Here is a 27,085-nt window from a genome sequence, read left to right as displayed (position 1 = left end):
AAGCACCTTTGACCCGCGCAGCCCGCTCGCCTTCGGGTGGACTCCGCTCTGCGTGTGGCTCGTTCCGCTGTCGGACATCTCAGTCAAATCCATGTATCGCGTACCGCACACTGGGAATATACTTTTGTTGGAGCAAGCAATGAATCAAGTCGTCGAGAGGTAAAACAGGTGACAATCTGTTTGTCACATTTGTAGCTTCGTGGTACGGAAGCAAACGAATCAGTGCAGGCATGGGCCATTCCTTGAGACAACCCTACTTCATGGGACAAACTGTGAATACGTAGGGGATTGGCTTCTAAACTATTAAACAGGGTGTGTACTGCATACTCGTTCACTTACAATGCGATGGTTCCCAGGGCGTGATGCACCGGGCTGCCGATGTCTTCCGAAGAAAAATTCCCACCGAGGAGTGGTGGATGCGCGGGCTACATGGGCGGCTCGCGTATGTTTCCTACACTAAGCTTCAGAAATCCCGACGGATGTTGCAGTCGTACCGCATGCGCCAGGGCGCACTGGCAGGCGGCCCTCGCTCCCTGGCCAGATTTTCAAATCCGAAGTCTAACACCATTTCCTTCCTATTTGCCATATGTACGAGCCCAAATTTGAAGACACGTTGAGGGTCGTGATCGAGGGTCAAGATTCAAGAACATGCATTATACATACAACATATACTCGGAACATACTTTTGCAAACTGTATTCAACGTAACCACTACGCCTCCGCGACCCGCTCGAAGAACTGCTTCAGCGTGCCCGCGAGCACGTCCGGCAGCGCCTCCACGTTCCGCAACACCACGTAGTACTCGAACGGGAACGTGTCGAGGTACCGCTCGACCTGCAGGTCCATCCGCCCGTCCACCATCTTGTACGCCACCTGGTTCATCGATAGGATCGAGTTCTCGCCCACACCACCCGCGCCGCCAGCTGCCGCGCCCTTCGCATGCAGCGAGTCGAGCACGATGAACACGACCATCACCCGCTGCTCCTCCGCGCGCCGGAGCACGGTCCGCAGCCGCTCGTGGTCCTGGCATATGCCGTCGGAGATGATGATCTCGAGCTGCCACAGGTCCGCCGCGGAGGACGAGCTCGTGGCCCGCCGCTCGCGTGCCTGCTCGAGCAACGTAAGGCTCGTCTCGAGGAGCGAGAGGACCTGCGTCGCCTTCTGGTCGAAGCGGAACGCGCGCATGACGCGGGCCCCCGCCTGGTCGCTGAACGGCCCCGCGTCGAAGGGGTGTAGAACGTCGACCCCTTCGCCGAAGCGTGCGAGCGCGACGTCTCCAACCTCGAGCGTGCCGAGCGCCTTCGCGACGAGCGCCAGCGTCTGCAGCGCGAGGTGCACGGAGTGCGACTCCGCCATGGACCGCGAGTCGTCGAGCGCGACGAGCACCTGGTACTCGCGCGTGCTCGGGCGCGTGCGGCGCAGCCAGATCTTGTCCTTCGTGAACTCGGACGCGATGTACGGGATGATCTTCTTCATGTTTAGGCGCTTCCCCGTGCGGTAGTCGCCGCGCAGGCGCGTCGCCATCGTCGGCTCGAGGATGAGCCGCAGCTGCTCGCAGAGCGCGTACGCGAGGTCGTGCGTGAGCGACTCGTACGCGCGCCAGATCTCTTCGGACTGGGCGGACGGCTGGCCGTCGGCCTGCCATTGGCGCAGCGCGGCCTCGACCTTGTGTTGGGCCCCCTGCTCTTCGTCTTCGGTAGGGACTACTGCGTCGGACGGTACGGCGTCGACGGCGGGTTGTGCGGGCTGCTGGGAGCGAATCTCGGCTTGGGTGAGCGCGCTTTTGACGTCGTCTCCGTGAGTGTGAGAGGTGGGTTCGGCGTGGAGGGCGGATTGAAGAGGATGTGACGAAGATTCCGGAACGCCCTCTGAGGGGTCCTCGTCCATGGGAGGGGCACCTTCCGTAGGCTGGGCGTCCTCGTCAAGGAACTTGAGCTCGTTGAGCTTGGCGACATCCTCCTGCTGCGCGGGACCAAGGGCTTGCATCTCGTCGGCTATTTGCTCCGTTTCGGGGCGGAGGTACTCGAGCTGCGAGGCGCCTGTGGTGTCCATTTGTTGGTCCGGCTGCTCCTGAGGTCCATCGCTCTCCAGGATCTCATCCATGCGCTGGCTGATCTCCCGAAGTGCGTCTCCAAGACTCCGAAGCGGGTTGCTCTGCATAGGTTGAGACTTGGCTTGCGTGAGGGCTGCTCCTTGACGGGAGCGCGCGGAGCCAGTGGTGTCCTTGCCCTCTTCTATAACCTCAGATGCAGCAGCGGCAGCCTCAGCATTCCTAATGAAGAGTCGGTTAGTGGAGGCCCTTCCAATTTTGAGGACTGGGTGCTTACTGTTCCTGGGAATGCTCTTCTTGTGCAGTAGCATCCTGCGCATCGCTCTCCTTCTCGTCGAGTTCCTCTTGACCACCCGTCTCACCCGACGATGACGGACCTTTGCCGCCCTGGCCTTCGTTTGCGTCTGCCATGGCTTGTTCTCCAGCATCGCCGCTATCTTGTCCGGTTCCCGCATGAAGGTCAGGTTGTGCCGTTGCACCGTCCACGGTGTCTTCCGTGCTGTTCTCTGGCTGCGGAACGTCCTCTGGCACCGCTTGAGGGTTGTCCTCCACGTCCATGGTGTCGTCTTCTTCTGCGCCTTCGTCGACTCCCTCACCCGGCTTCTCCTCTTCGGGCCCATCAGCCTCTTCTCCGCCCTCGTCCTCGCCCATGTCGATGTCCTCATCCAACTCGGGTTCCTTGCCGTCCTTGCTGAAGTCCAAGTCCTCGGGAAGGTCCAAGGTGTTCGCTTCCGGCACGAAGTCGTCGAGCGGTGCCCCGTCCTGCTGATCTTGCGTTTCCTCATCCATCGCCTCATCTTGCGCTGCGTCTTCAGGGAGCTCCTCTCCCTCATCTTCGTGCCCCTCTTTCTCCTGCTCGGGCGCCTGTTCCTTCTCCTTCTCCTTCGATGTCTGATTTCCTTCGTCTTCTTTCGCTACCGTCTCGGATTCCTTCTTCTGTGTCGAGTGGTCGTCCGCATTCTTCCCGCTGTCTTGCTTTTCGTCCTCTGGGCCACTCTCCTCACCCCACAGCTTCTCGTCCACCGCCGACGGATCAGTGGCGTCGAGATCGCCGAGCTGTTCCTCCGGTTCTTCGTCGCTTTCCCCGCCGTCGTCTTCTTTCTCCTCGTCTTCGCCTTCAGATTCCTCCACGTCCTGCATTTTCCCGCCGATGTCCTCGCTCATCTCTAGCGCGTTCCCTTCTTCCGCGCGTTCCACGTCCTCGTCTTCGTCTTCTCCCGCCTCGTTCTGCAGCCCCTCCACCTGGCTTTCGTCTTCGATCTCCTTGCTCACGTTTTCCTTGCCAGAGCCCTCGCCGAGACCGACTCCACCAGCGTCCTCCATGGCGCCTTCGTTCGCGTCCCCTTGGTCCGCGTCGGGCGGCTTGCAGAAGCCGTCCTGTGCGACCGTGCGCATCACCGTGCAGACGACATAGTCGAACTTGAACAACGCCTTCGTCCACGCGCAGTGGTTCGTGAGCTGCACGCGCGCGAGCTCAAGGTAGGTATCGAGGAACGGCAGGACACGTGCGAGACGTGCGCCGAGCTCCGCTGGGGGCGCGAGGACCGCGGCCTCGACTACAGAGGCGAGGAGGAACGCGACGTCGTCAAGCTTGAGCGCGCGCGTGACCTGCATGATGAGGCGGTTGTAGTCCCGGAGGAAGCGATCCCGCGTCTCATCCATGTCCTCCTCGTCCTTGGGCGGAGGGGGCGGAATCGCGAGAATGCCTTGCGCGCACAGTAGGAGGCGTTCGATGAGGACGCCTGTGTTGTCCGCCGCTGTGCTGTGCGAGGTCTGCTGGAATTGTCCGTGGGAGAACGCCTTACGCTGCTGCAGCCACTCGAGTACGGGCTTGGTGAACAACGCGACGATGTTGGGACCTTCCGTCCATCCCCGTAGTAGTTGCTCCACGGTGCGTACGTGATCAAGGGCTTGCTCGAGTACGGCGGCCTCGTCTGTTCATAGGTATCATCAGTCAGATCACCCCCACGCTGACGATAAATTCACGTACCTTCAAGTAGAATGGGCATGGCGGTAAGTTTGAGCTTGGCCAGCACATCTACTACGCGGCTGAACAACGCTTTGGAGGACGCAATGGCGGACTGCAGTTCGCGCACAGTGGTCGGTAGCGCGGCGGTTTCCGGGAGCTGCTCCAAGTACTGGTTCCAGGACGTGTGAGTTTCTTCGAGGGCATTGATGAGCCTGCCGAGGTCCTCTTTGATACGGATAGCACGGATCTGCATGTCCGACCCGGATGCGATGACACGAGGGTGCTGAGAGACCATGTGCAAGCGCTTCGCAACGTTCTGCAGCTGAACATACTGATCTGTCGCGTCGACAAAGCTGAGGGTAGTCATGAGCGCACTGCGGTGAATATAGGGTGGACGAAGAACATACCTTGCTCGCACCTCTACCGCGAGGGAGAATGCAGATTGCACCAAGCTCGTGCCCCGCTGCAGCTCACGTGTCCCGATGTCAGGGTTGTGGTCTACCAGGGAGGCGCGCAGATCGGGGAGGAGCTTGGACAAACGGAGCATGTACGTCTCGCTCTTGTCGAAAGCTGGCAGAGAAGAGCGCAGGTCTGTGACGACCGGTTGCTCCCTCAGCCAGCGCGGGTTGCCCTGCTGTTCGAGAACCTCCGGCTTGACGTTGGTCGCTAGACCGATGCGCTTGAGCTCCTTGAGCAAGTCGCTCCATGCCTTCCTCTTCCGCACGAGCAGAGCCTTGTAAGCTTTGGTACGTTGCTCGCCCGTGACCTTGGCAGGAACACAGGAAGAAGCTAGGCTCTGCAACGTGGTGATAATCTCAGACGAGATGTCCTCAACGTCGACGGGGGAGAGGGAGCTGATGAGAGAGCTGACGCGGCCTTGAACGACGGATTGGTAGTTCCGGAACGTCCGTTCGAGGTTGGTGAGGTGGTCTGGTTGACTAGAGAGGTATGAGAAGGGAGGCAGCACGGGAACTCCGTCCGCGAGACGCAGTGGCTCTGCATGCGAAACAGATGTTGATTCCTCGGTGCCCGCCGTTGGTGGGACCAAAAGAGATGTGACCGATTGGCGCAGGATCTCCCTAAATTTCCGGACGCGATTGTAGAGCTGCCGATGCGTCTTCTGCGCACTCTGCTTGAGCGCGTGTACATTGATGTCCTTCCAGCTGGCGAGCTTGATGAAGCCTCGGATCTCCTTCTCCAGCGCTTCTTGCTGAGTCGCAAGAGACGAAGAGACGCGCGGAACGAACTGAAGGTAGTACACTCTAGTGAAACGAAGAACACGATGCGCGCGCTGGAAGGCCGGAGAGAGGGGCCCTGTCTGGAACGAGCTGTGGTGAGCGCAATAGTTCTCGAACGCCTGGAGATAGCGAAGCCGTTGCGTGTATTGGCCAAGAGGGGTAGAGTTCATGAAGGTGTCGAGCAGGGGAACGAGCCCTTCCAAGTACTTCGCGAGGGATCCGGTTTCGCCGTTTTCTTCCTCCTGGACCGCCGTTGCGACTCCTCGGATGGTTGCCTCGTAGAGCCGGAACCAGTACTCGGAAGCGCCCTCAGCAAACTCGTGGGCCTGCGTACGGAGCAGTCCCTGCCAGGACGTCAGTTCCAAACGGCGCCACGAGACTACAACAGACGCAAGGTCGTGCTGATAGGCCCTGAGCGAGTTCTCCCTGTTCGCGAACATCTCCCAATCCTCCATTTGAAGCAACAGCTGCTCGATAGCGGAAAGGACCTTTGCGACGGGGCTGAGAATGTCGAGGGTCAGGATCGCGTCGCATCGCGCCTTGAGATGCTGCAGGACCATCTGCTCTGGCCACTCTGTGATGAGAGCGACAAGCCGCGCGACCATCTTGCGTAGGACATCGAGACCCTTGTTGATCTCGAGGACATTGGAGTCGACGTAGAAGTTGTAAGGCTTCGTAACCGTTGAAGGGGCGCTGTGCAGTTTCGATAATCGAGTGAGGAGCAACGAAATCTGGTAGGGTCGGCTAAGCAGATCGAGGGTCTCTGGTAGGCTAGATGCTTGGGCAGCAAGGAGCTCCTGTACAAGAGTCCTTCGGATGTCTCTGTACCCGGCAAGGGCGTAGGGCAGCGTTGAAGAAGTGGCGTCGGACTCGAAGAGGCACTGATGAAGGGAGCAGAGTCGCTTGACGGCGTCTGCTTCGACGAGAGCGCTTGACTTCCGCCGCGGCTGGGTGGAGGAAGGAGTCGCATCGGGGTCCAGAAGATCTTCATACTCAGGGAAGAGAGCCAAGAACTCCTGTTCCTCGATCTCAGCTTCGGTTGCGGGAGCGTTGATCTCTGTTTTGTGCCGGTAAAGGGACTGCGCCTCTCGTTCCGCTTCCTCCGTTCTCGTCTTGTCGATAAGCCACAGACCAAGAGACTGTTCGTAGATCATCTCCAGCTCAGGTAAGCAAGACTGAAGCTCGACGCCCGATGCGACGTCTGATGCGGTAGCGGCCAGCCTGGACAGCACAAGCGAGAACGAGGTTGTCGACGACTGTGCATCGTGTCGAAGCAGCTCGGAACCTTGCACAGAGGGGAAGACGACCAACGCCTCCCCGACACGATGCGCCTCTTGGTCCTCCCGAGATGCGGCGCTCGCGTCAGCGATGAGACGCAGGCCTAGTCGCTGCTGTAGCAAAGCGACCTGCAAGGGACCGTTGATGTCGGAAAAGTCAGGGTAGACGCTGTCGAGTCGTTGTGAGAATGCGGCCGTTGAGTCCTGGATCATCTTCTCTCTCATGAGCGCAGACGGCTCCCCAGACTCCAGAGAAAAGACGATGGCATCGGTCTTGGATGGCGACGCCGCGTGTCCCAGGAATTGTGTCACCTCCGTCCAGTATGCGTGCAGCTTGATCGTATCCGTCCGTCCAGAGCCGGAATCCGTTTCCTCAGTGACGCGTGCTGCGGCAGTAAGCAGTTCCTGCGACAGGTACCTGATCGCCAAGTTGTCACGTCTTCCAACTGTTCGACCCTCGTACTCCTTGTGCAAAGTCAACTCTCCTTGGAGTAGAGATCGCTGCTCGCTCCAGAACTGAGAGGAGCATTGCTGGATGGCAGCAGGGTCGATTGGTATATCGGGAACGTAGAGCTCGAGGAGGAACCTCGAGAGCCCGATCCAACCATGTCCCAAGGCCTGGTACGATGTGTCCATCGGATCGGCCAGCGCTAGCAGGGGCGCACGCAAGTGTTTGTGATAAGCTTGCAAGACCTTCGGGTCTTCCATGGTGTCAAGCACCGCGACGACGTTAGCCACCGAGATATCGTAGTTGGTGTGCTGCCATGGGTCCGCCGCGATGCTATTACCGAGTGTTAATGATGACCCGATCTGCAGTTCATTCAGCACCAGGATTCGGCTCAAACCATCGACGATGCTTACCAAAAGTGCCGTACGTGCCATGAGGTTCAATAGTTGAGACAGCCGGGAGACATTCCCCATGAGGGGTCCCGACAGGACTGTCAGGCGGCGACACAACGAAAGTTCATACTCTGCGAGCTTGTTGAGAGGTCTGAGCGACTCATCACTAGGAGTGTCTTAGTATATGTGTGAACGAAGGGACAGAAGCCACTCACCATGAAAGGACGGTTTGTGAGAGCTCGAGGGGATGGCACAAAGTAGACGGCCCCGACAGCTAGAATTTACCCGTTAGTGAAGAATACTTGAAATTGGTTAGGGTACCTACCTCGGCGGTCGAGGACGCGTACCAGACATCGCCTAGCCATTCCTTCAGGAGTTGCATGTAAAGCGGCGTGACACCTAACATATCTTCAGTATTAATCTGAGGAAATAGCACATATCCTCACCTTCGCCAGCATCTGAAGCCCATGACAACTGTTTGTAAGGTACTAGTTGCGCCAGTGAAACCGCAACACTAGAACAGCTGAGGTCGAGGAGATCGTCAACAACCTACACAGACATCAGTTATATCCGGTACTAGTCAGAAAATCGCGATCGTACAGGTTTGGATGTGGTGTGGTTTATTGATATGGCGTACAGCGCCCGTAGCCGCACGCAGATATGGAGGAGGTCCATCTCGGGAGGAACAGGCTCTGCACTATCGCTCACTTCTGACAGGCGCTGTGAAGGGACCTATGAACATCTCTGCATGCTAAGTGACAGAGAGACTTACCTGCGCTACCTGTGCGGTCAGCTCGAGAAGCCTGTCCCTGTCTCCGTCTTGGACATTGGAGAGTGTCCACAGCGACATCAAATCTAACGTTTGTACCCGTCGTTCTGGATAGGTTAAGTACGAATGCGACGTCTGCGAGTAAAATCAACTCACTGGTGTCCAGTACGGCACCGGATAGACGACGATCCGCACTCTCCAGCTCCGCCACATGCTCCCCATTCGATGTTGCAACGCGTCTAGGCCACAGTCTCCTCCATATGCTGATCAAACCAATCCCAGTTGAGAGTGAGACGACCTCTTTTGCCCTAGTGACTCCACGGGAGACATCAACAAAGACTTCCGATGTGGGATGGCGTGCGTTGATGGCTTGTTCAATCCACTCGATGACCGCGAAAGCCAGGGAAAAATCGAACGTCCCTTCGACTCGCGCGGCACCTTGTAGGTAGCGTCCGAAGGCCACAATTTTCACCATGGCGTCGACATCCTGAACCAGTAACACTTGAGTAGAGTCGCAATCGAATCATAAAGAACACTTACCGCAGGTCCGGAGATGAGATCTGATCGTTCCAAGAAGGCGGCTGACGACGCCTTGATAGTCTGCACTAATGCCTGTGCACTGACCGCTGCCTTCTTTTCAGGGCGGAGCTCATCTGATTCCTTAGCACGACCGAGTACTGATGGGTACTCAGCATAGGCATGACTATCATAGTCCGAGGTCGTCGCAGCGAACAAGCGGAGATATTGCAGCGGGAGAGTGCCATTGGGCTCGGAAAACAACGCGAGAGTTGTGTCGGCGTAGAGCGGCTTACAATATAACATGAGTATCATCGACCACTCACCTTAATGTGCACCACTCACCTGGGCGAGTAACACATCACACGGTGTTTGGGATGAGTGACTGATATTCTTCCGCATTTGAACGATAGTACGGTATACGTCACTACACTCTATCATGCCCAAGAAAGCGCGAAGGTTGGGTGGCATCGTTGAGGAAGGACGATTGCAGTAGGGGAGAAGCCGGGACAAGTACGTCAGAGCATCCGGTATCATGTTCGCCGCCATGAAGTATAGGCTCGATCGACTTGAGGACGTCGTGTCCGAAGCAGTCATCCACGATATTCCTAGATCGGCAGCGTGCGCATTCGTCGAGTCGCCAGTCAACAGTCGATCAGAACGCCAGGTAACAGGTCCAAGGGGAGACGCAGGTGGCTCGCACAGACCGCGGCGGACACGAGAGTGCGAAGCGACCAGGGACCTGTGATCGATGGACAGAGAGACGGGCCTGACAGAGCAGCGAACATGGTCGATGATACGCCCGTGGTCTTCCGCGCTGAGAGAAGGTGTCAGAGCAATCTCGACTCCACGGTTCCGCATAGCTCTCGAGAGTTCTCCATACTGGCTGTCGGCACACATGAAGAGGCGGAAGTCGGGATGAGGTCGTAGAACTTGGACTTCCCCGTTGACGGCGCCGCGCTCATTCAACGTCAGTGATCCACCCATCTCACAGAGGGAGTTCAGACGATCCAAGACAGACGCGTTACAGAGGTTGGCGCCATCGAGTAGTAGCCAGCTGCCCTCCTTGATAGCACGGACTAGAGGCCCGTCAACCCATTCGAGGCGGCCCGCGGTATGACTACCTTGTGTGAATTGCTGGACTTCTGTGCGAGCCTCCAGGCAGCGACTCTCGTACGGCTCTGGAAGAGAGGAGAGGGTATCCAGAACGTGAGAAAGGGCGTCGACAATCCCTGGAAGCGTTGCTTGGGACGTTTTGTGGGATACATCCTGCAGCAACGTCGCGTAGTTGGAGAATAGCTGGACTTGAGGTCCGAGATCGGAACACGAAACGTCGTCGAGGATGTCTAGGACGACGCGAACAGCACCAGCGATGTGATAGCCCAGATCGGTCTCTTCGAAGCTACCCAGGATGTCGGTTGCGTCCGTGGCGTTGTTAACCGGCACTTCATGGAGCGTCCTACCCAATATGTTCGCCATCGTCCTTACGAGTGTGGTCTTGCCGCTATTCTTGGGTCCGGTCAAGATCGCCAACCACCCGTGAGAGATACAAGTTCCTAGTGACTCCAGAGCTGGAAGAGACTCTTGAAGGATACGCCCGCTGCGGGAGGTGGAAAGACGGCCTGTCCGCCTCGAACGATGGTGTCCTACCTGAAGATGGGACGGGGTGATAGTGATAGGAGGGCGATCGACGTCGTATTGCTCAGAGAAAATGTCGGAGAAGAGCTTGCGCGCGTGGGCGCGGTCCTCCAGTGTCCTGAATCGCTGGAGTATGGTCGAAGATAGGTACCGAGACGGATGCGCGGGCGAATCGGAATCGCATAGCAGTGTGGTCCACCTGATAACATCCCGAAGATTGAACTCCCAAGGTGCCCCTTCTCGGGCGAACGACCGCTTGACCATGGTCTCCTCATTCAATACGTTCATGTATGCGATCATCTTCTCCAGGAGATCGGAAGGATAGTTCGGGAAGAGGTTCCGACAGATGAGGAGCAGGTCCGCAGATGACATCTCGTGGACGTAGACCTTGGTGAAACGGTTGAGGAAAGACTTGGGCAAGCCTTTCCGGCCTCCACCTTGATGAAGGGGATTCTGTGCCGCGAAAATGCGGAAGGACGGGTGACGAACGAAGGATCGGCCGAGCTCCGGGATGTAGACCGTGCCACGGTGGTCGAGGACGGCGTTCAGCCCCTCCAAAACAGATTGTGGTGCCAGGTTCATCTCGTCTAAGAGAACCCAGTGGCCCTCCTGCAGGGCGCGCAAGAACTCCGCGTCCTTCCATGAGAACTGTCCTGGTTCGCCTCCCTCGACTGGCAGGTCCGAGCCGAACAGATCAACAAGATCGGTTTGGTCGGAGAGGTTGATACGGCACAGATGATGGCCACACATGTTGGCTAGAGCGGCGACGAGACTTGTCTTCCCAACGCCAGGACTGCCCTCCAGCATGATGGGCTTCGGCAGCTGGCACGCCCGTACGACCCGCATAACGTTATCGCGCGTTGTCGGCGCCTCAAGACTGAAGCTATGCGAGGTAGGCTCCAAGGGTCCAGAAGGGATCGAGAAGGTTCCGAACCGAATGCCTGTAGGGTCGTAAGAGAGGACCTGGGGGTCGTTGGAGCTGGAGGGAAGCGGCACGAGAGAATGCACTATGGCAGACGCTTCCGACTTGAAGCGTGCAAGGGCTTCCTTCGAATATGACGCTAATTGGGGCATAGATCCAAGGCCATCCAAGAAGGTCATCTCCGCGGCATGATGCTAGGTCTTGTTAGTATTGGGTGTAGCTGTTTGAAATGATATCCACTCACGAAGACTGCGTTGGGAGATAGGCTGCCGGCGTTGCGAGAGACCGCCGCGTTCGAGAAGGACACCCACGCCTGAGCCGCACCGTTAGAATACATCGATCAGACTGTAGAGCGCGCTACTTACTAGGATATCGCGCAGATTGGCGAAGGCGCGGTCCCCAACAGCTGAGCAAAGCCACTCCACGAAATCGAGGAGAGGCTTTGTGTAGCCCCTCAGCTCCTCGTGCTGCCACAGTGCGTCGACGATACACTCGAGATCTCGACGATCGGTGATCGCAGGGACCCAGATTTCCGTGAAGCGGTTGCGCAGAGCAGGCGAAAGTTCCTTCTTGCCGTAGTCACCACCCGGGTTCATGGTGGCCACGAACTTGAAGCTGTCCGCTGCCTTGATCGCGGGGATCTCCTCGTCGTCACCGCCGCGCTCCGCGAGGACGATGGTGCGGCCAGTCTCGAGAACACTGTTAAGACGCTCGAGCACAGAGTCGTCTGCTAGAGAGATCTCGTCCAAGAGGAAGACGTCGCCCTGACGCATTGCTTCCACGAGGGGACCGTCGCGCCACTCGAACATGGCGGACAGGCGCTGCAAACGTGCACGCAGGTCCCGCAGAGCGCCTTCTTGCGACGCCGGGACAGCCCCCGCCTTGAACAGACTGTCAATAGCTGCCGTAACAGCCGCCGCATCCTCTGCAGCAACAGTGGTACCAAACTGCGAGACCGCGGTGACCGCCTCCCGGATTGCCTCAGCCTCGATGACCGCCTTGTTCCGGATGGGGCGCAACCCTCCGATGAGGTCCGCGGTCTCGGTGTTCTGGTGACAGTTTACTGAACGAAGGGTGCGATCGAGGACCTCCGCATATAGCTGGCAGACGGACGTCTTCCCGCAGCCGGTCTCTCCAACGAGCAGAACAGGCTCGTTGAACCGGAGGGCACGTGCGACGAGTACGAATAGGCGTTGCATAGCCGAGGTCCAGACAACCTGCGAAGACGACGGAAGGGGGCATCCCAAGAAGGCGGCAGCGTCGAAGCTAGGATTCCGCATGTCATACAGAGCTGACTCGTCGATGCGGACCTTCATGATGGACTCGATGACCTCCTTGACCACAACCTTGTCGTCGTCGCGGCGCGCCCGTTCAGCGAGCAGCATGTAGCCATTCGCTGCCAGTTCGTCGTAGCTCATCGCATCGCGGCCCGCCCACCGGAACAGATCGCGCAGGGTAGCAAAGCCTTGTTTGCTCTCGAAGACTCTGCCAGACTGCCGGCGTTTCTGCAGCTCGCGGAAGACAGCGACGATGCGCTGGCCATACGAGGGAGCGATACGACAGCGCTGGCACAAGATCGTCTCCAGCTCAGCCTGCGGTACATCCTCGAAGTGAACCTCGAGGAAACGGTTCCGGAAAGCCCGAGAGAGAACCTTGCGACCAGCGTAGAGACCGGGAGGGTTCTGGGTGGCAAAGAGCATGAAGTGAGGATGGGGGCGTACGACCTCCTGCGTTTCTGGAATGACGAGCTCCCGGTTGTCGTCGAGGAGCCGGTTCAGAGCTTCGAGAACGTCCGTCGGCGCGAGGTTCAGCTCGTCTAGCACGATCCAATCACCCTGACGCAGCGCCCGCACAAGGAGGCCTTCTTTGAAGACAAGCTTCCCGGTGATCGGATCGGACACGTACGTCCCGATGTACTCCTGGATGTCGGTGTGCTCGTGGTTGTTGATCCGCACGAACCTATGACCGGTCCGTTTGGCGAGGTACTCGATAGAGCTCGTCTTGCCACTCGATGTAGGACCTTCGATCAAGACAGGGAATCGTTTCGCAGCGATGATGCGGGCGAGGTCAATGAGCTTCGTCTCAACAGAGGGTGTCATGATGTAGTCCTCCGCAGGGTCCTCGGGCCAGGGTCCTCTCTCGAGGTAGAAAGGCCCGAACTTGATGAAAGCAGCTGTATCACCGGGAGGAATGGGTTGCCTAGCCAAGAGCGAACGAGGATTCCGGACACCGGCAAGGATATGCTTCTGAGCCAACGCGGTCACTGCAGTCGCGCTGGGGCCATCCAAGACCATCGTGAAAGCCATAAGACAGCCCTCCCACAACGCCCTCCGCAGCGAGTACGCGGGTGCCATGTCCGCAGCAAAAGTCAGAGCACGGGCGAGGGTACGCATGCTGAAGTGCGGGCGGTGGTTGGCGCCGTCTGCAATCTGACGCTCGTCCGCAAGCCGCTTCACCGCGGTGTAGAACTCCGCGATGTCCATGATCGCGCCCTTGTCGCCGACGGCACTCGCGCCAATGTACTGCGCGACGATCGTGAGCAGCGTTTCCCGGTCAGCGTCTGGGGGAGGGACGTCGATCTCCGTGAACCGTGAGCGGATATTTGGAGGGAGGTCCTTCTTGCCGACGTCGGTCGCAGGATTCATGCAAGCGAACAGGCGGAAATCGGGATGGCGAGGGATGGGCTCGAGAGACCCCTGCTCCGTCAATGTGATAGAGGCAGTTGGCCCGTGGAGAAGACCCGAGATGGACTCCAAAGTTTCGGGAGTAGCCAGGTTCACCTCATCGAGTAGTATCCTGAGCGAGGTTATAAGTCAGCTTGATCCGCCCTAGGTGAGCGCTGTAATTGGTAGCTTACCAGTCCCCGTTGCGCAAAGCCTTTACCAATGGTCCTTCGACGAAAGCGAACGCGAACTTGCCCTTGCCATGCACGTGCTGCACCTCGAACGTCTGAACGTCGCGTTCAAACGCCTCCCACGCCTCTTGCGACACCTTCAAACCCAGTCCCTCGACCTTTCTCCGCTTGCGTGAGATACTCCCTTCGAGCTCCTTCCTGTAGATATCAATGAGTACGTTGCATGTAAGTCAGAAAGTGACAGAACGTACGCGTCTTCTTCAGCTTGCTTGGCCTGAATACGGCCCCTCGCCATCTTCGTCGCCTCCTGCCACAGCCCAGCGGCACGGCGCCACTTGCGCTCCTGCACCGCCTTCCTCACAGACTCCTCGAAATGCGCGTTCTTCTTCCGGCTGAACGTCCCGCCGAACAAGTCCAAGAACCGCTGCTGGAGCTCCGCGCCCGGAATGCGCGCGTCTACGGGCTTGAACCCGCCGAGGATATCCGAAGACTCGGTCTGGTTCGACAGGTTGAGCGAGATGAGTGGACGCCGAAGGAGCGACGCGAGGTGCGTCACGACGCTCGTCTTTCCCGTACCGGTCTCGCCCGTGAGCAGGATGGGCTCCGCGAGCGAGACGGCGGTGGCGATCCGGGCCATCAAAGACATCGCGGGTCTGTGCATGGCGAACGGGCGCGTTACTGGAGGCGCGATCTCGACCTTCGCTGTGCGCGCGGGAAGCCGCGTCCTGCCTGCACTCACGGCAGTGATGCGTCCGTTTACGTCCTTGTCCACCTCGAACTCCGGAGTTCGGTTGTGCATGATCCAGTCCTTCCGCTCGTTGGAGAGACCAAGATGGGTAGCCACCAGTTGCGCGACCGTTGTAAGGTGAGCGCGCCCGGCGGCTGTGGTGGCACCGGCACCAAAGAAGACGTCGCGGGCTTCCAGGAAGATGTCCTCGCGTACAGTGGGGTTGGGGAACAGCTGCGACAAGTCTGCTTGATGAGCGGGATCCACGTCAACGTCCATCTGCTGGTAGCTAGCTGGTAGCACTCCGCTGACTCGGATGCAAAGCCTCTCCAGCTCACGGAGACCAACGTCGCGGGTGGACGCTGGACTCCCCAAAGATCGGACGCCTTCCCAAAGGTTGATGAGACCCTGCGCCGGCATTCCAGAGAGCTGGGGAAACTTGGTGTCGATGATCGTCCGAAGGTCGTGTCCAGTGGGCGAACTGACAACAACCTCGTAGAACTTGTGGGCGCCATAGAAGGTAGGGCTAGGGAAGGCTCCCGTGCGCGAGGGCTGCATGGAGCGCGTCGCGAATATGGCGAAGGTGTCCTTCGCCTCCACCGTTCCGCGGCTCGGCACTTCCAGCCGTGCAGCTCCGCCGATCCACTTGTCTGCACCAAGCGATTCAACGAGGGGTTTGAGAATGCCTAATACCTCCATCGTGGCGCGGTCGATGTCTTCGAATACTACCCACTTCCCTTCGCGCATAGCGCGGACGAGTACGCCCTCCTTCCACTCAAATGTTCCGGGTCGCGTGGGAGATGACACATACGAGCCCAACAAGGATCTCGGGTCGAGAGACGTGTCCGCAAGGTGTATAGTGACGATGTGATTGCGGGCGTCGGGGTGAAGAAGTTGTGCCAGATGAGAAATAAGTAGAGCCTTCCCCGCTGAAGGGGCCGACGTAAGTAGCACCGGCAGCTTGTCGGAAACGTGTAGCGCAATCTGGCGTAATGCCTGCACTGTCGTGGGTGTGTCGATGAGGTGTGATGGAATATCACGGGGCAAAGATGAACGGAGCATCAGAACACCGTGGATATTGACGACCAGAGAGCTAATGGAATTGTTAAGCGACAGCTATCCGAGGCAGCAGAGAGTACGTACCTCAGCTCAGCCGGATGAATAGGCTCTATGGAGTTGTTCTGGTCGTTCGAGTAGTAGTCCTGAACGTCTGCGAGCGCATCCCTCGCACGCGAGACACGTTCTCCCTCGAGGATGGGGAGAACCCATCCGTCTATTATACGCACTGACCCGTCTAGGTTCACACCGAACTGCATAGGACAGTCAACGTCCTTGACGTCACCGACCGCCTTCTGCTCGAGCTTTACGCGCTCGCCTTCCATCATGCCGGCATGTAAGGCATAACACCTGATTGCTAGCGATACTACGCCCTTGTCGGGGTGCGGCGTCGAAATGAGCTGCGCAAGGGGCGCGAGAGGCCAACCAGGAGTGCGGGGAAGCGTCCGGTTGGCTTGAAGAAGCCGATAGTACGCGAGCAAGACGCGCTGTAGTGGCTGCAAATCGGCCGCGTCCACTACCGATCGCGATAGCATCGGTTTCAAGGGGCCATGCTTGAGCTCGGGAGTTTGAAGGAGAGCGGACAAGATTCTATTCAAACCTCGTCAATAAGATTTTACTTCGATGGAGGACCGGTCTTGCGCATGAACGCTCGGTGTCCACAGCCCACTATAGCAGCCGCATAAGCGTCTAGGACATATGCGCGTTTCCCCTTCTGACTACAAGAGACTTTTTGTAGGCGCAGCGGTAGACGGAGGGACGTTCCTGACAATACGTCCTCGACGCTCCGCCACCACGACGGGTAGGGAAAGGTAGCAGGAGCCGAGCGTTTGGCACAAGGTAGAGGTCATCATGAGCACGTACGGGTAAAGCTCCGAGTGAACCTCCAGGAGCAGACAAAGTGCTTCAAACTTGAGCAGGCCGTCTGTGTCCTGATGCAACCATCTCGCACAAAGGTCCACCAAGATAGGTCTATACAGCGTTGCAACGGTCATAGTGTATTGCGGCATCAGAAGGAGAGCAGAGAGCAAATCAAGCAAAGCGGCGCGAGACGAAGCATTTTTGAGTGCAGCAGAGTATTCGAGAGGGAGCTGCTCGAGCAATTTTGAGGTCTGCCTGTTGAGGTCCAGACGAAGGGGGTCCATGAAGGAAGAGTCCTCCATGATGAGCCGAGGGTACTGCAGCAACCAGGAGTGCTGCTCAGTCGACCCGAGTGTAGAGGGAGAACGTGCAAGGTGAGGAGGTGGACATCCTCAAAAACTTGAAAGTCGCATTACGCGCCGTCTATCCGCATTAGGACATTATACTCACCTCCCCCGGCCCGCAACCGATCCGGGTACAATTAGAAGTCCGACATTCCCACGGGGAACCTTTGCACAAGAGTTTCTGCGGCTACCGAGTATCTGCAGCTGTCTCTCTTGGTCCCCACCATATCTCCTTATACCTGGTCAGAATCTCTCATAGGTAATGGAATGGTGCTATATAGCGCCGTCATCGCTATCATCATCCTTACAGTACCAGTGCGTGGTATAGAGGCAAACGAAAGAGGTAGGAACGCATTGCACTGACGAGCTAAGGATCCAGTCTTCGGGTCTTTATGATTCCATTTCACCGGAGATAGTTGAACGCTGTGGTCAGGGGACCATCAGAGGACCGGTACGAGTCTTCGCTTTGGTGCAAGCACACCGCCGTACCAAATCCCGTACTCTCTCCATCTATCCCCCGAGCCATTATGAGCCATGAAGATCAGAGCAGGCGAAGAAGAGGTGAACAACGTTTCGAAGTCATCTCGGCAGCTCGACAACTCCACACGTGTGCTGCCTATTCAGCATAATCAGATCATCACCGCCGGGCGACCCCAGCCACTATGGCGGTACTCGGCGGCTGCACGGCATTCCTTCAAGAGCCACCGCAGTATATAAGACCTTCGTCTCCTGCGCTTACCTTCAGACACACCTTCACCTCACTAGCAACCATGGTTTACATGTGGGAACCCGGCACCTGGTACGACCTTGGCTCCGTCGTCGAATACGAAGGTGAATACCGTCACGCCATTCAGCATAACATACCAGCTTATATACCTCAATCTTTCTAGGGCACAAGTACAAAATCATCCAGGCTCACCAGTCGCAGGTACGCGCTGCGAGACCACTTGCTACCATGATCTGTACTTACCGCCATGCAGTCTGGATGGGAGCCCCCCGCGACCCCCGCTCTCTGGGGCCGCCTCCCCGAGGAAGAGCACCACGAGCACCACCAGGAAGGTAGCTACAACCCCGGATACCAGCAGCCTCCTCAGCAGCGTATGTCGTCCCGACCGCTGTAATGTCAATTGCCTTGATGATGACATATTTGTCCAGCCTGCGCCCCAGAGAAGCCGCACTACGACCCGATGCCGCAGTCGCAGGTGCCCATCCACGAGGAGGAGCGCAAGACCGGCTGGGACGGCCTCAGCGACGAGCGCAAGAAGCAGATCGAGGTGCGCACACGGCGCGCACATGCTCCGGGTGGCGTTTGTGCTCATCACTGCACGTCAGGTCGGCGGCGGTCTTCTTGCCGGGCTTGGCCTGCTCGGCGCGGGATACTTTGCATACAAAGAACATGAGAAGAGCGATGATGAGGTGCGTCGTGGTGCCGTGCCCAACTTTATCCCATCTTGGCAGCTCTTGCTGACGCTTCTTGTGCGGCGTACAGAAAAAGGCGAATGTGTGGGCCCTTCAGAACTGGGTTCACGAGGCTGAGCAGCGCACCCGCGATTACTATGAGCGTGGGCCCCGCGGTCCTGCTACCTGGATCCTCGTCGACGGCAAGAACATCCCGACCAACATCGCCATCGTCGGCGGAGAGGAGCACGGCCAGCCGCACTACATCTGCCGCGGTTTCCACGATGTGAGCCGGCACTCTTGTAACTGCGAACTTTGCCGCTGACCCCAGTCTTCCGTGATCAGGGCAGTCTCCGTAAGTTACGACACATGCGCACGCACCCTTCACTATCTGATCACATCTCCAGAGATTGGCAAGGCGTCCCACATCTTCCAGAAGGGCGGCGTCATTGGCTACGGCCACAAGGAGATTCATGTGAGGTGTCGCTTGATCCGGCTATGTCCTGGGGTACTAATGTCTTGTGTGCCGCACCAGCTGCCGAAGTTTGAGGTGCTCGTAGGCGACATGCGTGCCCTCCGCTGGGTCGACACGCGCGGCCGCGTCGATCTCGACCGCCTCGGCGCACGCCCTGTCGAAGGTGGCCGCGAGGCAGATGGCACTCCGCTGTTCATCGCCCAGGCCCACCACCACGGCGCCATCGTGCCCGGGAAGTGCAGCGTCCGGCTCGACGGCGCCTTCGTTCCTTACGCGAACACCGAGAAGGAGGAGAAGGTACGTCATGCGCAAGTAACGTTTGTGAACTTTGCTGAGACCTCGCTGCAGGAGTACCGTGTCCTCTGCTACGCTTAGGCGCGCGTGGTGGCCTCAACCGTGTAAGAATAGAAGTCGTGCTCTGTAGGAAGTTTTCGTCATCTGCTATCACTGAAATAAGTCAATGTACATCGTCTCGAACGCCTCTTGATTGATGCTGTGTAATCCTATCCCTGTCCGTTCCTGCCCGGCCATTCTCACCTTCCGCGGACATCACGACCGGTTGTTGATGAGCTTGCTCTGGATGACCGAAAGCCCTGCATAGATGAGATCGAGCTTGGGCGTCGGTACGTTCTTGGCTTTCGCCCGCCGAAGGACCCCTCCCACGATCGCCTCGACCTCCATCGGACGTCCATAGTCCAGATCAACCAGCATCGAGGGGCGGAACACAGACTTGGGGTCCTCATGTTCGATGACTTCATTGACCACGTTATCGTTGAGGACATCGTCTGCTTCCTTGGAAGGCGGGAGGGATGCGCGCGCGACCGTGAGCACCTCGGTCATGATGTCCTTGAGCGCCGCGCGCGAGGTCTCGAGCGCAAGGACGTCTCCAACGTGGGCGCGCGTCAGCGTGCAGAGGGTGGAGAACGATGCGTTCCTGTCCCAGAGTTCATGATCAGCACCACGCACGCGTGGGGTGGCCTAATGGACGCACCAGAGGACCTTGCGCCATCGTGCGATGTCAATGTCCGAGACTGCTTCAGCATTTCCCCCAGCAGCCTGGAAGAGGCCACAGAGGGTGTCAAGCGAGCGCCTGCCCATCTGCTCATCATGGTTGGGAGAGTCCCCGTGTGGGCGATGGTAGCCGAGCACGAGTCTCTCCGGATTTCCGTGCTGCTCGATTCGCCTGCCTCCGTCGAGGGCAGTGGTGTCCACCCAGCAGCACCCCGATATGACCACAGACGGGGCGTCGATCTTCGCAAGCGCGGCCTGCAGGTCGTCTTCGATGCCGATGCCGTTCTGGAGCAGCACGAATGTCGTGGGCTGGGCCGGCGGAGAAGCGGAGAGCTGAGCCAAGAGTGGAGATAGGAGTGCCGGAGTGGTGGTGATCTCCGGGACGCACTTGAAGGCGCAGATAATGTAGGAGTAATGTCGGTCGGCTGCCTCTTTGACCGTACGGACCACTGCATCCGGGTACTACGTCAGAGAATTTACAACACCCATGGCTTTGATCTGCAATACCTCGATGTGGCTTCCATTGAGGGTGGGTACCAAATCTATCTGAGACGATGTCTAGACCGTGGTCTGGATGAGTAAAGATTAGTTGTGTACCGGAGAATTCTGACGGGCGACGAGGCACACCTTGAAGAGTGTCATAGTTCGAGCTATCTTACGCAGCGTCAGCCCACACAGCCAAGTCATGATATTCTTGAAGCACTGACCGACACACCGCGGTTACTCGGGCTTTTCCCGATTTATGCAGGGCGTACGCGTAAAGCGCTCCGATCGCTATACGGACCACATTCAATTTATGATCATCTCAGCCTGAAGCCATCGAAGGTAAAAAGAGAGCTTACCACCAAATCCTACAACGCAAACATCCACGATTTCTGACGCCATTGTTGTGTATGAGCCTAAGAGGGATTACGCGGAGACTAACGTAACTAGAGTGATTTCAAGGCTGGTTCAATCAGCGCTCACGCACCTGCCCTATAGTGACACGCCACCAGACTACTACTCCTCCGAGTCATTCCTCATTCCACATGCGGCCATGGAGGCCAATTCCCCACTACCTGCCGCTAATGAGGGCAGCCTTCCACCAACTCCTTCGACCATTTGTCAAGACTGTTGGCAAGGTCCCTTCGCAATCCACCTTGGAATTCCCTGCAAGCTGTCCCGGCGGGAAGACTCTCAGACTCTGTACAGACGGTGGCCCAGCTCATTCTCGTACTCGACCTCCTTGGCAGCGTTGAAATTACGCGCCTTTTCTGGTTGCGTGTGGTGCCGATTTTTGATTGCAGTACATCCAGGATTCACGTATGATCCTGCCTCGTTGAGCGATTCTTTCAAAATCACAATACGAGGCTCCGCGGAGCAGGACGTTGATTGCAGTCCAAACAATAGCCAAAGCGTATATGTGTCTATCAACGACCGCAATGTCTTTGCAGGACTTGTGCACACAACTCCAGGTAGGTTAGCACAGTACATCTTAGCCGTATCAGACAACTGTGAAGCTAAGGGCCCATAATTTGCACTAGACGACCCCGCATCACCCCACATCATCCAACGTAGTCCAATCCTAGACGTGGGGTCTCCTCGTGCCTTAACACTTGCAAAGGAGTGTATCGACGAATGTGTTCATGGGCACGAGCACTGTGTCAAACTCTCTGTCTCTCCTGACCCATTGCTCCCTACACGCGCCATCGACTGTAACGACCTCAGTCATCCTCGTCTAGTCTCGATGAACGGGCAGCGCGGTCGATATCTCACCCTGAGTTATGTCTGGGGCGGCGACCAAGCGCACAAAACCACGTTATCCAACATAACCACGTACGAAGGCGGAATTGACCCCACCCTTATTCCCCAGACCATCCGCGATGCTATCTATGTCACAAATGCGCTCGGGTTCCGGTGGCTTTGGATCGACAGCCTGTGCATTATCCAAGACTCTGACCAGGACAAACGGCGCGAGTTGGCGCGCATGCACTACATCTACCGCTACGCGCATCTGACTATTATCGCCGCCAGCGCAAAGAGGATCGGCGAGGGCTTCCTCCAGGATCGTTCGCCTCCACCGCAGGTGAACTTCAACGAACCGTTTTCGAGCGCAGACCTCATTCTCCCCTTTGTCTGTCCTTCGAGCTCTTCCGCGTCTACGGAGTTCTCGGGGAATGCTGTTGCGACACGACAAGTAGGTGAAATCTGCATCGCCACTCGACAGATCTCGCATTTCGCAGGGGCCCTCTGGCCGAATCGGGGCTCTGACGACCTGGAGCCCATCAGCACGCGGGGCTGGTGCATGCAAGAGTACCTCATGTCCCCACGCTCGCTCATATTCACTTCAAAGACGCTGCAGTTCAGGTGTCTGACCACCACGCAGAACGTCGGCAACTCGCTCCGCGATACGGTCGACGAGTGGCGGATCCCGAGCACGCTCTTCCTCCCGGAACCCCCTCCCGCCGAGCATGGCTCCGCGGAGTGGGACGATGTGCACGGGGAATGGCTGGGTGTTCTGGGGGACTACAGCCGCCGCACGACTAGTCTCCCCTCCGACAAGCTGGTCGCGTGCGGTGCAGTCGCGGAGCAATTTCACCGTGTCCTGCGCTCGGACTACCTCGCCGGCGTGTGGCGCGACTCGCTCCTCTTGGATCTACTCTGGTGTGCGGCCCAAGGCGAACACCTCTATCGCCCAGCGACATATCGTGCCCCCTCTTGGTCATGGGCGGCAGTAGAGGGCGAGCTTTCGTGGCGCGCGGGGGGTCCCGGGGAGATGATGATTTTGGATGAGGACGTGTTCGCCAAGGTGGTTCGGTGCGAAGTCTCTCTCGAAGACGCTGCACTTCCGTTCGGACGGGTGACGGGAGGGTCTCTCATTTTGCGGGCCCCGCTCTTGCGATGTCGGGTACACCGGGCGGGCAGAGGCCCCGGAAGCCGGCATGATATCCTGCTGCAACCTGATCGACAACCACTGGGCTCTGGGAGTAACGAGGGAGTCGGAGTGGATTCGGAGCTCTCCGGTATCGCGTTCATTGACTGCGATGTCGATGCAGAGATTGAAAGAGCATGGGCCGTTCCGATTTTACCCCGAGGTGCACCTGGCTACAAACAGTGGATGGAGGGCCTTGTCGTTGCTCTAGCTAGGCCTACCAGCGTGGAGTCTAAGTCGGATTATGGGGCGGTCACCTACCGCAGACTTGGGTATTTCTCATTCACGTTCGAGTCTCGGGGCATACTGGACGGGGACTTGGACGAAAATGCGCACAAGGAGCTAGCTCGGGCTCTTAAGGAGGGCGAGTATCCACCAGTAGATATCGAGCTAGTCTGAGCACACGGTGCGTGTCTTTCAGTCTAATTGTACATATACTCAGCGCGGCTGACCAGGACAATCCTAGCACTGACATCGAAAGACCAACGCCGTCGAACTGATCCAACTTCACGAGCTTAGCGTTGAATAAATTCGATACAGTGTAGTGTAGGTCGATAGTTAGTCCATCCATAGCGCATGCATGCCGGTATTGTACAACTACTGGTACAGCTTCAGTAGTCGATTCTGATGACAACAGAACGACACGTTTACTCAGATGCTTGTCAAAACAGGCCAACCCTGGCAAGAGTTAGTTCACGTCGGAATTAAGCCACATGACCACAAAAGCACTCACCGAGGTCCAGTCGATAGCGTTCAAACCAAGGCTCGAGTTTGCTTCCACGTATGCGATCGAGCCCTGCGAGTGTAGATAGTGATAGACGAAGATGTCTTTGCCGCTCTTCGAGTCCGTGAAGATGCCCTCTCCGCCGGGGGCGAAGACGTCGCCATGCGAGGCGAGCACGAGGGTGCCGCCGTTGTTGCGCATGTCAACGCCCGCCTGATCGACGAAGGGGCCATGCGCGGATGCGGACCTTCCCACAAAGACCTGTGTATGAGTACAGTGAGAGGGGTTCAACGACACGAGTCGCATCGAGCATGTACCTTGTATTCGTTGCCAGCAGGAGGCAGATTGTTAGGGTCGAACGAGCAGCATTGCCCTAGGTGAAGTGAGCATCAATATGCGTGTTGTGAGTAAGGAGAACCTACCGCTGCTAGTGAACAGATAGAAGAAGTCTCCGTTCTTCCATACGAAGGAGCCTTCCACGGGGCTGGGCGCCGTGGAGTTGTGCGCCACCTGCACCGGGTCAGTCGCCACCGTCTTGAAGTCGTTCCCTAAGCTGAACTGATAGATGTCGCCCTATGTGCAGACATTTGAGTCCCAGTTCGGCGTGCCCCGAGGACTAGGCAAACTTACCCAGTAGGACCCTAGTGGTGGGGAGCGGGTGATGTTAGCAAGATTGACTGCAAGCTTACGCATCCCATAACATACCCCATGTCAGCAGAGGTGTTCCATTCTCGTCAATGGTGAGAGTTGGGTCGATCGCGTTATACGGATCGCCGGTCTTCGTGGCGAACACCTGACCCTGGTCCGTCCAGGTACCGGGGTCCATGGAGATAGATGTCGCAAGGCCGATGCCGGAGTCCATCGAGCCCGATACGGACACGGCATAGTACGCGTAGTACACACCGTTGTGGAAAGACACATCCGGCGCCCAGATGTCGTTGTTCCCGGCTACATCGGGACATGTCTGGTCAATGAGGCGTGTATACCAGGGTGGGTGCAACGTACGGAGGTTGATAGCCGAACCGTCGGGCAAGACGGAGCCTATTTCCGTCCAAGGGCTGTCAAAGCATAAGCGTGCCTTCCTATGAACAGGAAACAACGAGTATGGACACTTACCCCGCGAGATTATCGGCGGTGATGATCCCGGCTTTGTCATGCGAGGTGAACAGGAAGTACTTTCCATCACTCTCACGCTGAATAAGGCTGGGGTCATGCACGTAGACGTGGGCACCTGACAGTGCCAAAGGGTCCGGAAAGGTGGTGGCGAGCGGTGAAGCGACGCTGCTCAACGACAGCGTTGCCAAAGCAGCACAGAGCGTGTACAAAGTAGTGATGAGGAGCGTCATCTTGTAGAAGGGTGCTGTGGGATTCTCTGGGGTAGCACTCGTCCTGTATATATGCACGCGGGCAATTAAGCTATGAGACTGGCCAGATGTCAACGGGCACAGCATACTATGCAAGACTGACGATCACGCACCACCGTAATCCATATGCCGGTACAGTGCACGCTTAGCCGGGCCCATGGGCGCATGAGCGGTGCACCTGATCGTCCTTGGCTCACAGGGCACCCACCGCGACCCCTTCGGACCCGTCACATTGCGGTGCGGCGGGACATCGGTCGGAGGAAAATGGCAGTTTTGGGTTCGCAAGCTTCGAGATGCGCGCCTCCATGCGGTGTACGAGCTGCGTGATGCGGAATGCACGATGCACGATGCTTGTTGGATGTGCCGGCGCAGGCAACGACGTCATTTTCGGAGGTGTATGGCCGGGCATGACGAAAATACTCCAACGCACATGAAAATGAAGAAGGGCGAAGCATCGCAGGGTGCACCTGCTGTGATAGGTGGGAAGGTCGGCCTGAGCAGCTGCACATCCGCTGCCGCATTTGTACGGTGAAGTATGTCGCAGCACATGTAAAGACGATATGTCATTCAAAATCGAAGCACGTCGATGTCGGACTGCTTTGTGATCGTGCGCTAGAAGTATGTAGGCCTGTGTGTGCCTGCTTACGTCCTTCTTCACAAACTTGTCAAGACCGGCCACCCCTAACGGAATGTGCATGAGTAGCCGTATCCGACCCCGACCGGAAGGTATCCACTCACCGAGCTCCAATCGATCGCATTGAGCCCCAAGGTGGCAAACGCATCGCTGTACGGCTGCGCGCTGTTCACCGGGACATAGTGGTATACGAAGACGTCCTTCCCCGACTTGGAGTCGGTAAAGATGCTCTGCCCGCCGGGCGCGTAGACGTTGCCGTGCGAGGCGAGGACGAGCGTGCCGCCCGTCTGGCGCAGGTCTTTGCCGTTTTTGTCAAGGAAGGGCCCGTGGGCGGACGAAGATCGGCCGACGAAGACCTGTGTAGGAAAAGTGTGAGCCCTCGCAAGCCGATCTAGGTAGCTTGCACGACATGCCTTGTACTCATTCCCGGCGGGAGGAAGAGCGTTCGCGTCGAAGCCACAGCAAAGGCCTGAGGAATCTCAATGGAAGCTGATATCACGAGGGGCGGATACGCACCGCTGCTGAAAAAGAGGTAGTAGAAGCTTCCGTGCTTCCAGATGAACGCGCCCTCCTCAGGCTGCGGGTTAGTTGAGTTGAAAGAGACCTGAGTTGCTGATCCAGAGACGGTCTTGAAGTTGCTGCCAAGGCTGACTTGGAAGATGTCGCTCTGATGCGTATTCGTTACGACTGTCCGTTCATAATATGCTGATGCAACATACCCAGAACGAGCCTATACATGAAATCAGACGCGGTCAGCGATGCAGATGCATGCGGGCTCTGACCAGCACTCACCGAAAGTCAGCACGGGAACACCCTTCTCATCAATGACGACGTTAGGGTCAATAGCGTTGAATTGAGCACCGGTCGACGAAGCAAAGACTTGTCCCTGGTCCGTCCACGTCCCAGGGTCCATGCTGGAAGAGGTCGCCAGGCCGATTGCGGAGTTCTGCGAGCCGAAAGTAGAGACCGCATAGTAAGCATAGTATGTGCTGCCGTGGAGAGACACGTCAGGTGCCCAAATGTCGTCCCTTCCGGCTATACCGATCTGATGTTAGGGCTACTCTGCACGATAATGAGCCCCCACTCACGAAGGTTTATGGACGAGTCGCTAGGCAAGATGGACCCGACCGAAGTCCATGGTCTACCGTCGTCGCGTCAGCAGGTCCTGTCCATACCAAGGGGTGGATGACAACGTACCCGGCCAAGTTGGTTGCAGTGAGAATGCCGCCCTTGTTGTGCGTAGTGAACAGGAAATACTTCCCATCACTTGCCCGCTGAACGAGGCTCGGGTCATGGATCAAGACGGAGCCCGAGAGTTTCAGAGGATCCGGGAAGGCAGCAAGGACTCCCAAGGTAAGGGTAAACAAGCTAAACAGCAAAGGGATACCAGCGGCAGGGATCATGGTAGTATGTCCAGCGAACAACAGTTGGCGTACGGGGGGCACCTGTGTAACTTACACCTGTCGACGCGCCTTCTTATAGCTGCACATAGGACCATGTGGGCTACC

The 27,085-nt window shown here is 57.5% G+C and overlaps 5 protein-coding genes across 5 annotated transcripts; 2 read left to right on the top strand and 3 right to left on the bottom strand.

Moving 5' to 3' along the window:
• Window positions 1–634: 634 nt before the first annotated feature.
• TRAVEDRAFT_71451 (midasin) lies at window positions 635–17,018 on the bottom strand (the record flags this gene model as incomplete). The annotated part of the gene is made up of 19 exons (XM_008039544.1): window positions 635–2,271; window positions 2,327–3,983; window positions 4,040–4,371; window positions 4,426–7,343; window positions 7,395–7,539; window positions 7,589–7,647; window positions 7,699–7,772; window positions 7,820–7,922; window positions 7,974–8,093; window positions 8,146–8,249; window positions 8,299–8,629; window positions 8,683–8,949; window positions 9,004–11,412; window positions 11,463–11,531; window positions 11,584–14,014; window positions 14,076–14,270; window positions 14,324–15,892; window positions 15,943–16,446; window positions 16,720–17,018. 19 exons carry the CDS (start codon window positions 17,016–17,018, stop codon window positions 711–713), a joined length of 15,147 nt encoding a protein of 5,048 aa, XP_008037735.1. The 3' UTR covers window positions 635–710.
• Window positions 17,019–17,805: 787 nt separating this feature from the next.
• TRAVEDRAFT_28558 (carbohydrate-binding module family 12 protein) lies at window positions 17,806–20,473 on the top strand. The gene is made up of 12 exons (XM_008039036.1): window positions 17,806–17,891; window positions 17,951–17,988; window positions 18,041–18,158; window positions 18,216–18,334; window positions 18,393–18,476; window positions 18,550–18,744; window positions 18,804–18,813; window positions 18,866–18,933; window positions 18,994–19,230; window positions 19,282–19,867; window positions 19,925–20,393; window positions 20,452–20,473. The coding sequence occupies exons 1-10, from the start codon at window positions 17,831–17,833 to the stop codon at window positions 19,306–19,308; spliced, it is 957 nt and encodes a 318-aa protein (XP_008037227.1). The 5' UTR covers window positions 17,806–17,830; the 3' UTR covers window positions 19,309–19,867; window positions 19,925–20,393; window positions 20,452–20,473.
• Window positions 20,474–21,691: 1,218 nt separating this feature from the next.
• Window positions 21,692–22,810, top strand: TRAVEDRAFT_88282 (HET-domain-containing protein; the record flags this gene model as incomplete). The annotated part of the gene is made up of 2 exons (XM_008039543.1): window positions 21,692–22,061; window positions 22,167–22,810. Coding segments are annotated over 2 exons (1,014 nt in total), but the record flags the coding sequence as incomplete, so codon positions are not given.
• Window positions 22,811–23,506: 696 nt separating this feature from the next.
• TRAVEDRAFT_46654 (endo-1,5-alpha-L-arabinosidase) lies at window positions 23,507–24,925 on the bottom strand (the record flags this gene model as incomplete). The annotated part of the gene is made up of 8 exons (XM_008039189.1): window positions 23,507–23,533; window positions 23,589–23,840; window positions 23,897–23,952; window positions 24,002–24,152; window positions 24,210–24,220; window positions 24,285–24,527; window positions 24,585–24,637; window positions 24,696–24,925. The coding sequence occupies 8 exons, from the start codon at window positions 24,923–24,925 to the stop codon at window positions 23,507–23,509; spliced, it is 1,023 nt and encodes a 340-aa protein (XP_008037380.1).
• A 574-nt stretch (window positions 24,926–25,499) lies between these two features.
• On the bottom strand, window positions 25,500–27,014 carry TRAVEDRAFT_58222 (glycoside hydrolase family 43 protein). The gene is made up of 8 exons (XM_008039362.1): window positions 26,775–27,014; window positions 26,666–26,718; window positions 26,370–26,612; window positions 26,297–26,307; window positions 26,094–26,244; window positions 25,991–26,046; window positions 25,682–25,933; window positions 25,500–25,624 (listed from the first exon to the last, which is right to left on the bottom strand). Exons 1-8 carry the CDS (start codon window positions 26,978–26,980, stop codon window positions 25,598–25,600), a joined length of 999 nt encoding a protein of 332 aa, XP_008037553.1. The 5' UTR covers window positions 26,981–27,014; the 3' UTR covers window positions 25,500–25,597.
• Window positions 27,015–27,085: the final 71 nt, after the last annotated feature.

The sequence above is a fragment of the Trametes versicolor genome, assembly GCF_000271585.1.
Source record: "Trametes versicolor FP-101664 SS1 unplaced genomic scaffold TRAVEscaffold_5, whole genome shotgun sequence".
Classification (NCBI taxonomy): Eukaryota; Fungi; Basidiomycota; class Agaricomycetes; order Polyporales; family Polyporaceae; genus Trametes; species Trametes versicolor.
The sequence above is the reverse complement of the archived record's forward strand: the minus strand, read 5'-3'. Positions and strand labels throughout refer to the sequence as shown.